The sequence below is a fragment of the Hemiscyllium ocellatum genome, chromosome 13 (genome assembly GCF_020745735.1).
Source record: "Hemiscyllium ocellatum isolate sHemOce1 chromosome 13, sHemOce1.pat.X.cur, whole genome shotgun sequence".
Lineage (NCBI taxonomy): Eukaryota > Metazoa > Chordata > Chondrichthyes > Orectolobiformes > Hemiscylliidae > Hemiscyllium > Hemiscyllium ocellatum.
In genome coordinates, this window is record NC_083413.1 from 59,257,043 (window position 1) to 59,270,814 (window position 13,772).

At 40.5% G+C, this 13,772-nt stretch overlaps 1 protein-coding gene across 1 annotated transcript in view; it reads left to right on the forward strand.

The window, feature by feature from the left end:
* The window catches only part of LOC132821344 (protein FAM124B), a 47,563-nt gene that overhangs the window by 30,735 nt on the left and 3,056 nt on the right, over nt 1-13,772 (forward strand). Inside the window, exon 3 of the mRNA XM_060833927.1 lies at nt 11,755-12,497. Within this exon, the coding sequence (XP_060689910.1) occupies nt 11,755-12,497 (743 nt within the window). The remainder of the gene's footprint in view (nt 1-11,754; nt 12,498-13,772) is intronic.

Here is a 13,772-nt window from a genome sequence, read left to right on the forward strand (position 1 = left end):
GAACACATAATAAAACTGACACGACCCAGGGCTTAGAAAAGGGGATGTTGAGACTGTGCATTATGTCCAAATACATGGACATATACTCTACCCACGTCATTGCAATGCACTTTCAATATTGGAACGTGGTCATATCCTCTCTTTATTAGTAGAAGAATCTGTTTTAGATGTTCTGGTCTTTGCAGATCATGCACCATGGTTAAGGATGTTTTGTTTCCCTCAAGAAGTCAAGGATACAAATCTTCAACGTTGATTTGACGGTATCTGTAGTATTTGTGTGGAGAAGAGTTAATGGATGGTCTTGATCTATGGTCTATGACTTAGTGATATTATCCCGACTATTAATCAAGAAACTTAGGTAACGTTCTGGGAAGAGGGTAATGCGTGTATGCAATGTACTGCCACAGGAAGCGGTGGAGGTATAATTACAACATTTAAAAAGCATCTGGATGAATACTGTAAATTAACAGGAAGGGTTTAGAGAGACATGGGCTACATGCTGGCAAATGGGAATAGTCAGATAGAGATATCTGGTCAGCATGGCTAAATTCGACTGCTTTCAGTGTTGTATGACTCTGTGAGATATTGTGCTATAGGTTATCTTTATTAACTCATTCACCAGCTCACTATATTTTATTGCATTTTCACACCTTATCAGCCCTTGCTACAAGCAGTATTTAACTCTGAATAAGTGTAGCATACAGCACAATACCGTCCCAAATGTGAGGTGTTGCACTTTGGGAAAATAAATCACGGGCATGGACTGAGAAAATTCATAAAGCCAAAGTATAAAGGGATCTGGGAGTGCTAGAACAGGAATCTGTAAATGTTGACTTGTAGGTTGAGTCTGTGGTTAAGAAAACAAATGTAACGTTGTCATTTATTTCAAGAGGGTTGGAATGTAAAAGCAATGATGTGCTACTGAGACTTTATAAAGCTCTGGTTAGGCCCCATTTAGAATACTGTGTCCAGTTTTAGGCCCCACACCTCAGGAAGGACATACTGACACTGGAGCGTGTCCAGCAGAGATTCACACGGATGATCTCTGGAATGATAGGCCTAACAAACGATGAATGGCTCGGGATCCTGGGATTGTATTCATTAGAGTTTTCAAGGTTGAGGGGAGATCTAATAGAAACTTACAAGATAATGCATGGCTTACAAATTGTTTCCGTCAGGTGGGGACACTAGGACACGTGGGCACAGCCTTAGAATTAGAGGGGGTCAATTTAGAATGGAAATGAGGAGACATTTATTCAGCTAGAGAGTGGTGGGCTGCGGAATTCATTGCCGCGGAGCACAGTGGAGGCCGGCATGTTAAATGTCTTCAAGGCAGAGATTGATAAATTCTTAATCTCACAAGGAATTAAGGGATATGGGGATTGGTAAGTGGCATTGAAATGCTCCTCAGCCATAATTGAATGGCGGAGTGGACTCGATGGGCCAAATGGCCTTTCTTCCACTCCTATTTTTTATGGTCTTATCCCCATCAAGTCTCCACAAAACATTATAATATTAATCAGCCCTTTACCAGCCATCTCCTGGACCTGAATGGATTCCCCAATTAGTAAGTACCGGTTAAATACCTTTAAGAAACTAACTGACAAAACAATGCTTCCATGAAATTACATGAATGAATGAAACTCACACCAGCAAATAAATAAATCTCACAACCCAGATGAAGTAATCAGTTTAATATCCTTTATTCTTTTCTTAAGTATGGGTACAATTTCTAACTTATTCAGAGCACATAGGCCTAGAATTTTAACTAATATTTATTAATTTAAATAACAAAAGAACTAACACCCCTTGATAATATGAGCAAAACAGACACACTTAATCCCATCAGAAGTAACAGCCAGCACTTAGTGCGTTTTATCCCATTTCCTGTCTCTCAGGACAGAAGCCCTTCAAACTACAGATAAAAAATGTAACACCATATTAATGGGATTTTCATACGTGTAAGATTGTGTATAAAGGGGCTCTTGTAAGAACGGTATTTCAGGATTCTGTTGCTGCTTTGAACTTGTGCTGTGATTGCTGAATAAAAGAGACTATTTTCACCACACACTGAATCCGGTCATTATTTCAACACTATCCCTCAATTCCTATGATGGAAATTTGAATCCTGCCATGGCAGATTGTGGAGTTTGATTTCAGTGAAAATCTAGAATTAAAAGTCTAATGATGACAATGAAATCACTGTTGATTGTTTTAAAAACCCATGTGAATGACTAATGTCCTTTGGGGAAGGCAACTGCCATTCTTAGCTGTTCTGGCCTACACGTGACTCCAGATCTACAGCAATGTGGTTGAGTCTTTACTGCTCTACGGGCAATAAGGTAAATAGGCAGGAGGCTGGAAGAACACAAGCAAGCCAGGCAGCATCAGGAGGAGTAGAAGTGGACGTTTGGGTGTAACCCTTGCCTGAAGAATGATCACACCCGAAACGTTGACTTCTGATGTTGCCTGGCTTGCTGTGTTCTTTCAGCCTCCTGCCTACTTACTTTGGATTCCAGCATCTGCAGTATTTTTTTGTCTCTGGGCACTAAATACAGGCCTAGACAGTGACACCCTCATCCTGTGAATTAATTAAAATGAAGCCCAGCAATTCCTTTGAGATTTCACATTGAGACTACTGTATTAGCTTCTTTCCAAACTCAGCCAGGAGTGATCTTTGAAAGCTAACGAGATTTATTCTTACAGGAGGAATTTAGATTCGCAAAAATGAATTGAGAAGTTGATTCAAGCTGTCGCAATTTCATTAGTTTTTATTTTTATGTTTTATGAGATCAATAACCAAGGGACAAATTTGAAAATGAAGATTGTGAAGATTTTCCAAAGAGGGCATGATTTTAGTTAGAGCAGCTTTCTAATTTTTATCAGTGAGAACTGTTCTTTTTCGTTTCATAAAATAAATCTGCATGATTTTGGAAATGTGCTTTATACTTGCAATCAACCAGGATTTCCTGGATACTACTGTTCCAATACAGTAACTATTTCTAGAGTCTTATCAGCATGTAGCAGTTGAGAAGGTATTGGCACGGCATCAGAAATGACTGACCTCACTTGTGTATATGGGATTGGTAATGCCAAGCACTGGATAAAGTATTGTTTTCTTGAGGAAATAGGCTGCATAAAAATGCTCATGTTAAGGCAGTTTTCACTTGAGGCTGGGTAAGGATATAATTTACATGACCATTTCTATTATAGGGGAACTCTTGAAAGAACACCACACTTTTGATAAATCCAGTCAGTTCTGCCATAACACAATAGTTCTGTTCTCGTACAATCCTGTGTTATAAGAAAATTCTGTAATTGCAACACTGTTTAAACTAATGGGGCTGGAATCACATTATAACCAGTGTACACTTCGCTTTAGAAACAACCATGTTTTAGCTAACTCATGTTAATGAACACACTTTATTTCTGATACAGATCATTTGCTATAAAGGTTGGAATAAGCCATTCATCCATTGAGTTGGTCCAGCCTTTCAACATGATCATGACTGATTTTTTTTTTCCCTCCATCCCAACTTCTTGCTTAATCACCATATTAGCTTCGTGTAGAAAAATCCAATGATCAGTCTCCCCTTCAAATATACTATTATTGCTGCTGCCTGCCTGAGAGAACTTTGAAGATTCACAGCACTTTGAATAAAGAAATTTCTTCTCATTACCATCATAAAATAGCTGCTCCCTTCTTCTGAGACAATGATCTACAATTTCAGGTATCCAGCCTGGGTAAACAGGCTCCCACTATTAGTCTTATACAGGTCTTTAAGGATTCAACGTGATCGTCTCTCATTCTCCTAAACCCCGGGTGCTGAATTTTAAAAGGAGCATTGGAACTGTAATGTCTGAGTAAAAAGCTGATTCTGATCAAAGGTTTGCTGGCTGTTTGGCAATTTTCCTACAGGTAGCCTCTGACTTGACTGCCTCTAGGTCTCTGTCCAGTTAGGGACAATGGCAGGTTTCTGATATTGCCAGCCCAATCACAGGAACAGCTGGTCACAGCTGAGGAATGCAGGAGGTATGGAACTTTCCGAGAGGTGAATTGGGAAAAGCTTTCATCAGACCAAGGGTCAGAGGGTACACCCCTCCAACAGGGCCACTGGGGCAATGGGTACTGCCTTTGCTGCCCATAGTCCCTCCTCTGGTCCATGATGTGCCTCCATTTATGTGGTAGTCACGCCAGGGATGGGAAGTCATCCCAAAATGTGATCAACACCATAACTGAACCTTTAATGATCGGTATCAGATGCTTGCCTCCCCAAATCCAGTTCTGCCTTCAGTACTATGCCCTGGCTTAAAACCATGTTGGGTACTAATCCAATTCAGTCAACTACAAATTTATGGGCTTATTTGCTTCTCTTGGTTCTGTTACATTCTCACCCAGCCAAAATAGGTTTGTTACATGCAATCTATCAGGCACATTCTTCTCATGCCATGAGTTAATATTCATTTCATTAAGCAAATATATCCTGCCTTAAGTAGAAAGATTGTATACCTTACCCCATTTGTAATCATACAGAGGCCCTACGTAATTAGAGGAAGACACATGTATCCTTGTGTTTCAGTTTCTTTGTAGTAAAAGCTAACATACCATTAACTTTATAATTGCTTACTGCACCTGAACATTAAAACATGCAACTGTATGAATTAGGAGTAGGAGATGATCATTCAGCCCTTTGACCGTGCCCCACCATTCGATAGATCATGGTTAATCTGATTGAAGGCTCAAGTCTGCATTGTTACCTACCCTGGTGACCTGTGAGCTCCTTGATTCACAAGAATTTGTCTCCCTTTTCCTTAAAGCTGCTTCCACCACCTTTTCTGGAAGGAAGTTCCAAAGAAATGAGAGAAATATTATACGTAACTTCACTTTATTTTTAAGAAGTAATGCTAGATTCTAGATTTCTAGATTTACCAGAAAGGGGAATCATCGTCTCCATATCTATCCTGTTAAAACCCTTCAGGATTTTATATGTTTCAATTAGATAACCTATTAATTCTTCTAAACCCCAGTGGATACAAGCCTAGCTGTAAAACTCTAAGACAGAGGAGCAGAAATTAGGCCATTTAATCCATCGGGTCTGTTCTGCCATTCAATCATGGCTGATAAATTCCTCAACCTCATTCTCCCACTTTCTTCCCATAATCCTTGATCCCCCTGATTTCCCTGATACTCAAGAACCTGCCTATCTCTGTTTTAATCATACTCAATGACCTGGTCTCCACAGCCTTCTGTGGCAATGAATTCCATGGATTCACCACTCTCTGGCTGAAGAAGTTTCTCCTTATCTTCCTTTACTCTCAGGCTGTGCCTGAGGTCCTAGTCTCTTCTGCCAATGGGAACATCTTCCCAAAATCTGCTGTGTCCAATTTATGCAGTATTCAGTATGTTTCAATTAGATTCCCCCTTCTACTTCTGAACTCCATCAAGTTCCTCATATGTTAAGCTTTTCATTCCTGGGGCCATTCTTGCGACTCTCCTCTGAAGGCCACGGTGGACAGCACGGTGGCACAGTGGTTAGCACTGCTGCCTCACAGCACCAGAGACCCGGGTTCAGTTCTTGCCTCAGGCGACTCTCTGTGTGGAGTTTACACATTCTCCCTGTGTCTGCGTGGGTTTCCTCCGGTGGTCCGGTTTCCTCCCACAGTCCAAAAAATGTGCAGGTCAGGTGAATTGGCCATGCTAAATAGCCCGTAGTGTTAGGTGAACGGGTAAATGTAGGGAAATAGGTCTGGGTGGGTTGTGCTTCGGCAGTTTAGTGTGGACATGTTGCGCTGAAGGACCTGTTTCCACACTGTAAGTAATCTGATCCTTCCTGAGAAATGGGGCCCAGAACTGCACACAATACTCCAGCCTGTCCAATCCTTTCTCATAAGACAATCCTCTCCCTCCAAGTATTTCTCTGGATACAAGAACACCTAGATCCCTCTGAATACAAATGTTTCTCACTTTTTCAGCACTTAAAGCAAATGTACTTTCTAATTATCTAAGCAAACATAATGACTTAACATGAGTCACAAAATATTTCTTTTGCCTACCCTTCTCCACTTCAGCTATCTGCATCACTTTGCTGTCTTTCCTCTCTCAGCATTTGCTTCTAAGAACAAACAGTGTCTAGTTTTCTTTCCAGAAACACACAATCTCCAATTACTGCACCCAGATTGGAGCTGAGTGTGGTTTAAACACAGTGTTGCTCCTCGTGATCGTCATCTCCTAACATTAGCCCCGAGCCCTGCATCTTAGCCATGGAAACCATTATGCTGCACTGTTCCCATCCATCCCCACCCATCTTTGTGTAGACTTCCGCAATAATCCATTTCCTCTGTGCATTTTCATTTCCAGCCCTTGTGTTTTGAGTTGCCACCCTTCACAATGACTGTCCCCTCCACTGCGTCCAATCCCCATAATAATCTTCCCTACCATAGCAGTGGCTCTTCATAAACACCATTCATTTTTATTGAGCAGGTCCCTGACTGACTGTGGCCCATCCTACTGACCCATAATAGACAGACCTGACTGGGCCTCTGTTCACTGTGCAGCTCCTCACGTGACCTTCCATGAATTCCTGGACTGGTTGAACTGGACCTGTATTACTGACAATGGCTCTCTTGCCAGACTCATTCTACCAGCTGACCATGTCCAAGCTTCTTAGAGTTTGAGACATTGCGCGTGCTTCAACCAAACAGCCGTGTGTTGGCTGTGTGCGCTGCTGATACATGATGGAGATGTGGTATTGACTGATCACTGTTGACAACAATGGCAGGCTGCTTATGCTAAGAAACAAGGTGACACAGATGTACTGTGAGCCTTTAACTTCTGAATGAGGTGGAAAACTGAGGGAAAAATGGCAAAGCATTGTAGAGATTCAGAGAGTATCAAAGTAGGTGCAAAATGAGTGAGCACTAAGAGAGCAAATGAGCTTTGAGGTGCACTCAATTTCCAATCCATAAGTTGGATGCTTGTCCCTGTGTGTAAAGTGTCCTGGCAGCAGCATTGTGATGGAAAAGTGTCGGTGCATCTCAAAGTGCAGCATTGAAGTGGTGAAGTGAGTCGGAAAAATGCGGTGAGGCTGATCTGTGTTTGATGCCAATCTCCATGGATGGGGATTGTAAGTGGTCATTGCCGATGGAGTGTGCCCTGCAATACTGGGGACTGCTGTTCGAGATGGAGGCCCAGCAGAGCAGGTGGCAAGCTGGAGCCATCAGGGGCCTGATTCTGATTTTATGTCAACAACTGTCATCTAGTTCCTCTCCACTGCATGGGAGAATACAAAATTGCGTGCACATGATTAGGTACTAATTACATTTAAATACATGCAAATAGGCCATTCACCAATCACTGGTGAATCCTACCACAGGAAATGGTGGACTTTGACTTCACGTTTTGAAAGAACTCTGGAATTAAGAGTCTAGTGATGACCGTGAATCCATTGTCAATTGTTGGAAAAACTCATCTGGTTCACTAATGTCATTTAGGGAAGGAAACTGCCATCCTTGCCTGGTCTAGTCTACATGTGACTCTGGACCCACAGCAATGTGGTTGACTCATTACTGCCCTCTGGGCAATTAGGGATGGGCAATAAATGCTGATCTAGCAAGCAATACCCTCATCCCATCAATGAATTTTTTAAAAATTATCTTCTTGATGTTCAAAATCTGATTACAGGATTAGAGTTTTTTTCCCTCAAAAGTTTCAAATCTCATTTTTCTAAGTTCACCTTATTTCCCCAACTGACACACCAGTATCCACATTGTTCAGAAGCTGAGAGTGTTCAGCTCTTAGAAACCACCATTGGTGGTTGAACTGGACCTGTATTACTGACAATGGCTCTCTTGCCAGACTCACCAAGCGTTTTTGCATTACCATTAAACATGTGAAAAAATCATTAAAATTGCTTAAGACTTCATCTATTGACTTAAGTTTAATGCAGCGTAAACAAATAGTTTTGTCAGCAACCCTTATCAATGTAGACATCTGGGTGGTGTTACCTTTCAAACTTCAGTTTCTAATATTTTCTTTATGAAATGAAGCAGTCATGTTTTTGCAATGATCTGCAAAATTTAGAAAATTCTTCGTTTGGACAGAAGCCCTTTCTTCTTTATTTCCTACATTACCCCGCAACGTTTTCCAGCTCATGTGCAGGCACTGCTGTGTGCGAATATGTTATTTTAAATCTGATTTTTTTTTAAAAGGCAGATTTTTTTTCTTGCTTATTTGTTCAACTGTAGGAAAACTGATCTCCTGGAATCTATTGTGTGTACACAATAATGATCTGTCCAAAAGATTGATTCAAATATTTAATTACTTTTGGCAGCCTAAATTTAAAGTTGACCTACTACATAAACAAATTTAGCTCTGAAATGTAATTGCCTCCAGATTAGCTTTGCAGCAAATGATTTATCCATTGCTATTCGTAAGGTAGATATGGTTGAAATGAGGACCGTGTCCTGCAATGGCTTCTTGCTGAAACTTCAGTAAAATCCAATAAATATTTTCCCTCTTCCCCCGAATGGGTGGCCCATGCAATATTTTCACTGTACTTGCTTTTTTAAAAGCATTACAGAGGTTTTACTTTAAAATAACTTGTGTGAGTAATTACAAGTATGTTGGACAAGGTAGCAGTCCACCTTTAATAAACTTTGTTTATGGCAAGAATCAAGGGGACTGGAACTTTGAAATGCTTCGCTTGAATTTTAATTAAACTCCATGAGTTATCATTCTGGAGTTAAATGGTACAATTGTATAAGCACATTCCACCGGGATACGTGACACTTTTTATCAATTCAGTAGATATTCAATTCTTCCAGATTCACACCAAAATAATTCTTAGCTCCCAGAAGTTTATTTCTGTTCTTTTCCTTCCTCAACCTGGTACCTTCAAACTCCAGAACTGTCTTTCGCGGTGCAAGTATTACTGGAGATATTCACTCTAGCGAAAGCTAAACATATCATTTTAACTCCACACCAAAGTGATTGCTTTACTTTGAGAATTGGTTTCATCCTCATTCAGGCACAGTATACGAGAGACTTTTGGTATGTCTAGCTGCTCTCCCTCTCCTCCTAGTCCCTGGCAGATATCAATACAAGGTCACCTGACCCCACTTCCCAACTCAGTAAGATTCACATTAGCCGGCACATGTCAGGATTGGATTGCGCCAGTAAATTGAATCTGCTGGTGAATAGACAGGATCATAAATGCACAATGTATGGTGCCTTCTCACATTGAGTAGTCACTATTACTCACCAGAAGTGATCAAAACATCTCTCTATGTAGCGTTATGAATGCAGTCACTTTAATGAACTTCCATGCCTAGCATCAAATCATCTTTATGATGTTGTCTGGCAGATACCAGTTAGTATTCGAAAGTTTGATAAACAGAAAATGCAGTGGTGGGGGGGTGGTTGTTGTGGTGGGAGATGGGACTAGAGGGCTGGCAGTGGAGGTGGTTAGTGGAGAGCTGCACCTGAGCTACAAGTCAGTGCCTTCTGAATTCACAGAATCATAGAATCACTACAATGTGGAAACAGGCCCGTCGGCCCAACAAGTCCACACCCACCCACCAAAGAGTAAGCCACCCTGACCCATTCCCCAAACCTATTATTCTACACTTACCCCTAAGTAATGCATCTAACCTACACATCCTTGAACACTACGGGCAATTTAGCATGGCCAATCCACCCAACCTGCACATCTTTGGATAGTGAGAGAAAACTGGAGCACCCAGAGGAAACCCACACAGACACAGGGAGAATGTGCAAACTCCACACAGAGAGTCACCCGAGACTGGGATCGAAGCGGGTACCTGGCACTGTGAGGCAACAGTGCTAACCACTGAGCCAGTTGTGAAGTCCCAATTAATGCAATGTTTACAGCACTTGCACAAAAATATAACAAATTAACTGTATATACACAAACGCAGTCCTCGTCAGCGCTGATCCTTGAGAACTGCACTGTTTTCTAATTTTGCAAACAACCATTTATCAGGGTTCTTTGTTTTCTAACTTTTTTTATCCAAGCTTACACTGACCCTCCTATTCCATGAGCTTCAGATGTGTTAAGCAATCTGTAATGTAATGCTTTGTCAAAGGCTTTCTTTAAAAAAAAACCACATTGTCAACTTCCATTTCCCTCTAGTAACCTTCTTCATTAATTCATAAAAAAACCTCAATCGCATTTGTCAAGCAGAGTCTGCTGTTTAGAAAGCTGTATATGGAAGATATAGACTGCAGGAAAATAGATGGTGACATCTTGCAAAATGTCTAGATTACAGAGGAGGAATTGCTGAATTCTTGAAATGGTTAAAGGTGGATACATCTCCAGGATCTGATCAGGTGTACCCGAGAACTCTGTGGGAAGCTAGAGAAGTGCTTACTGGGCCTCTTGCTGAGATATTTGTATCATCGATAGTCACAGGTGAGGTGCCGGAAGACTGGAGATTGGCAAACGTGCCACTGTTTAAGAAGGGCGGTAAGGACAAACGAGGGAACTATAGACCAGTGAGCCTGACCTCGGTGGTGGGCAAGTTATTGGAGGGAATCCTGAGGGACAGGATGTACTTGTATTTGGAAAGGCAAGGACTGATTAGGGATAGTCAACATGGCTTTGTGCGTGGGAAATCATGTCTCACAAACTTGATTGAGTTTTTTTGAAGAAGTAACAAAGAGGATTGATGAGGGCAGAGCGGTAGATGTGATCTATTTGGACTTCAGTAAGGCGTTCGATAAGGTTCCCCATGGGAGACTGATTAGCAAGGTTAAATCTCATGGAATACAGGGAGAACTAGCCATTTGGATATAGAACTGGTTCAAAGGTAGAAGACAGAGGGTGGTGGTAGAGGGTTGTTTTTCAGACTGGAGGTCTGTGACCAGTGGAGTGCCACAAGGATCAGTGCTGGGTCCTCTACTTTTTGTCATTTACATAAATGATTTTGATGCAAGCATAAGAGGTACAGTTAGTAAGTTTGCAGATGACACCAAAATTGGAGGTGTAGTGGACTGCGAAGAGGGTTACCTCCGATTACAACAGGATCTTGGTCAGATGGGCCAGTGGGCTAAAAAGTGGCAGATGGAGTTTAATTCAGATAAATGTGAGGTGCTACAATTTGGGAAAGCAAATCTTCGCAGGACTTATACACTTAATGGTAAGGTTCTAGGGAGCATTACTGAACAAAGAGACCTTGGAGTACAGGTTCACAGCTCCTTGAAAGTGGAGTTGCAGTTAGATAGAATAGTGAAGGCGGCATTTGGTATGCTTTCCTTTATTGGTCAGAGTATTGAGTATAGGAGTTGGGAGGTCATGTTGTTTTAACTAGCACCTGATAAACAAGCAGAAATGATATTCCTGAAATACTGAAACTTTTGTGTTTTAGCATAGTCTCTGCAATGTCTGAGTAAGTCATCTCAGGGTGTGAGTGAGAAGGCTCTCTGCTGGTAAGTTTGATTGAAGGCAAAGCTGTATTATTATTTAGGTAGTTATGCTTTAAATAAATTATAACAATGAGGTGAATACCTGCGATTACGTTTGTATTACTTATGTGGGTATTTTTACATTGATCATGTGGACCTCTTAGTAAACTGGAATAATTGTTCAAATGGCACACTCCTGGTCCTGTAAGCGCTGACTAATAAAATGTTAACAAAATATTTGATATCCTTAATGAGTTTAAAATGATCAAGTAAATGAAAAATTAATTATTTGTTTCTATTTTGGTAATAATAACATTTGCTTTGTTTTTAAGGTGAATTTGTGTTGGAAGAGGGGCAGGATCCCTTCCAAATGACTGTGCATCTACTTGCAAATCCTGGTGAATCTCGAGGATTACAGAAAACACTAGACTGCTTGCTACATTGGCTAAGCCCGGATATCCAGTTGTTCCATGTTTCTGAGCGAGCAACACCAAAAAAATGCTGTGAAACACAGCGCAGAAAAAAATCTGGCTACCCGTCACTCTCTGTTATTCTATTCCTGCATGAAGACTTTGGTGAAGAACGAATCTTACAAGTTCATGACTTTTTTCAGAGGCCACCATGGCAGTATCATCACAGTGAAAGTGTGGGTGGGAAAATCCTTCCTTATATGATTTGTTGTCAGGATTTCTATTCTTTGGATGCCAACATGCCAATCTGGGCTGTAAGACAGGTGCACTATGGGAATGAGATCTTGCGAGTTACTGTATGCTGCAGCAATGAAAACTTTGAAGATTCCGTCAAACTCTATGAGTTAATTTTGCAGAAGAAAGCTGCTGTGCAGAAAATTGATTTCTGCTGTTTCACAGTGTTCTTGAGCCAGAATTTCTGTATCCAGCTCTCTTTAAAACAGTTGCCACTCGGAGTTCCTGTAAATCTGAAAGAATCAGCTGTGCTTCAATTCAGAGTGCATGCAATCGGAGAACTGGTGCCTCTTCTTCCAAATCCATGCATCCCCATCAGCAACACAAGATGGCAAACTGAAGACTATGATGGAAACAAGATCCTTTTCCAAGTAGGTATTGCACATGGACTATGAGAAATGTTTAGCACTTACTCAGATTTTCTATAAATGATTACTGTAATTGCACAATTTGTTGAATAAGATAGGAAGACTGCCTACAATATAACAGTATTACTGAAAGTTGTAAAGTGATTATAAATTAACTTGCAAACATTACACCACCTTCTTATTAGTTGAGAAATAAAATGAACTTTAGTGAGACCACATCTGGAGTGTTGTGTACAATTTTAGTCTTGTTAATTAAGGAGAGAAACAATTCCACTAAAAGCAGATTAGAGAAGATTCACTTGCCTTATTCTTGGAATAAAGAAGGTGTATTATGAGGATACATTGAGCAGTTCAGACCTTTTACTTACTGACATTTTGAAGAATAAGATGTAATCATTTTGAAATATATACAAGGTTTTGAGGGGACTTGACAGGGTGAATACTGGAAAGATGTTCCCCCTTATTGGGTAATCTATACCTAGAGGCCATAGTTTAAAAATAAGTGGTCTCACATTTAAGACAGAGATGAGAAGGGAATGTTTAAGGATCATTAGACTTTGGAATTGCCTTGCCCAGAGACCAGTGGAGACAGGATTATCAATAAGCAAGGGACTTTAGGTTTCTGGAGGACAGGTAAGGAAGTGAAGGCCACAATCAAGCCATGGCGGGAAGAATAGAAAAGCAGTATATTTAAACAGCGAGAGATTACCCAAATCTGTGGCACAGAGGAACACGGAGTACAAAAAACAACTAGAATACAGGTATAGAAAGTGATAAAGAAAGCAAATAAAATATTTGATCTTTATTGAAAAGAGAATGGAGTATAAAATAGGGAACAGTTGATCCTGTTATACAGAGCCATAATAAATTGGTTTATATAAGAATGAACATCTTCCAACAATAATATTGTCCATGTATCCCATTATAACTGCCTCAGTTTAGAGTTGCATATGAACCAGTGTTTGTTTCCATTTCATTTTACAACTGAAAAAAATCTATGTGTATTATCCATGAAATTTAATTTATAGTCACTTTAACAACATTGGTAATATTGCTGAGAGACTCTGAGAAAGGTGTACCACTGAGATTGGCTAAGGAATTTTAACATTAGTGTTAAATCGAAAGAAAATGTGTAATACACTGAGGAGATTAGTAGGAGATAGTGATGAATGGTTCAGGTGAAGACAGTCCTAGCGGAAAAGCTTCCTTTTTCCTGAGCATTGGTACCAGTATCCCATGAAATATAACCCATTCCTTCCACAGCAATCTCTTGACCCA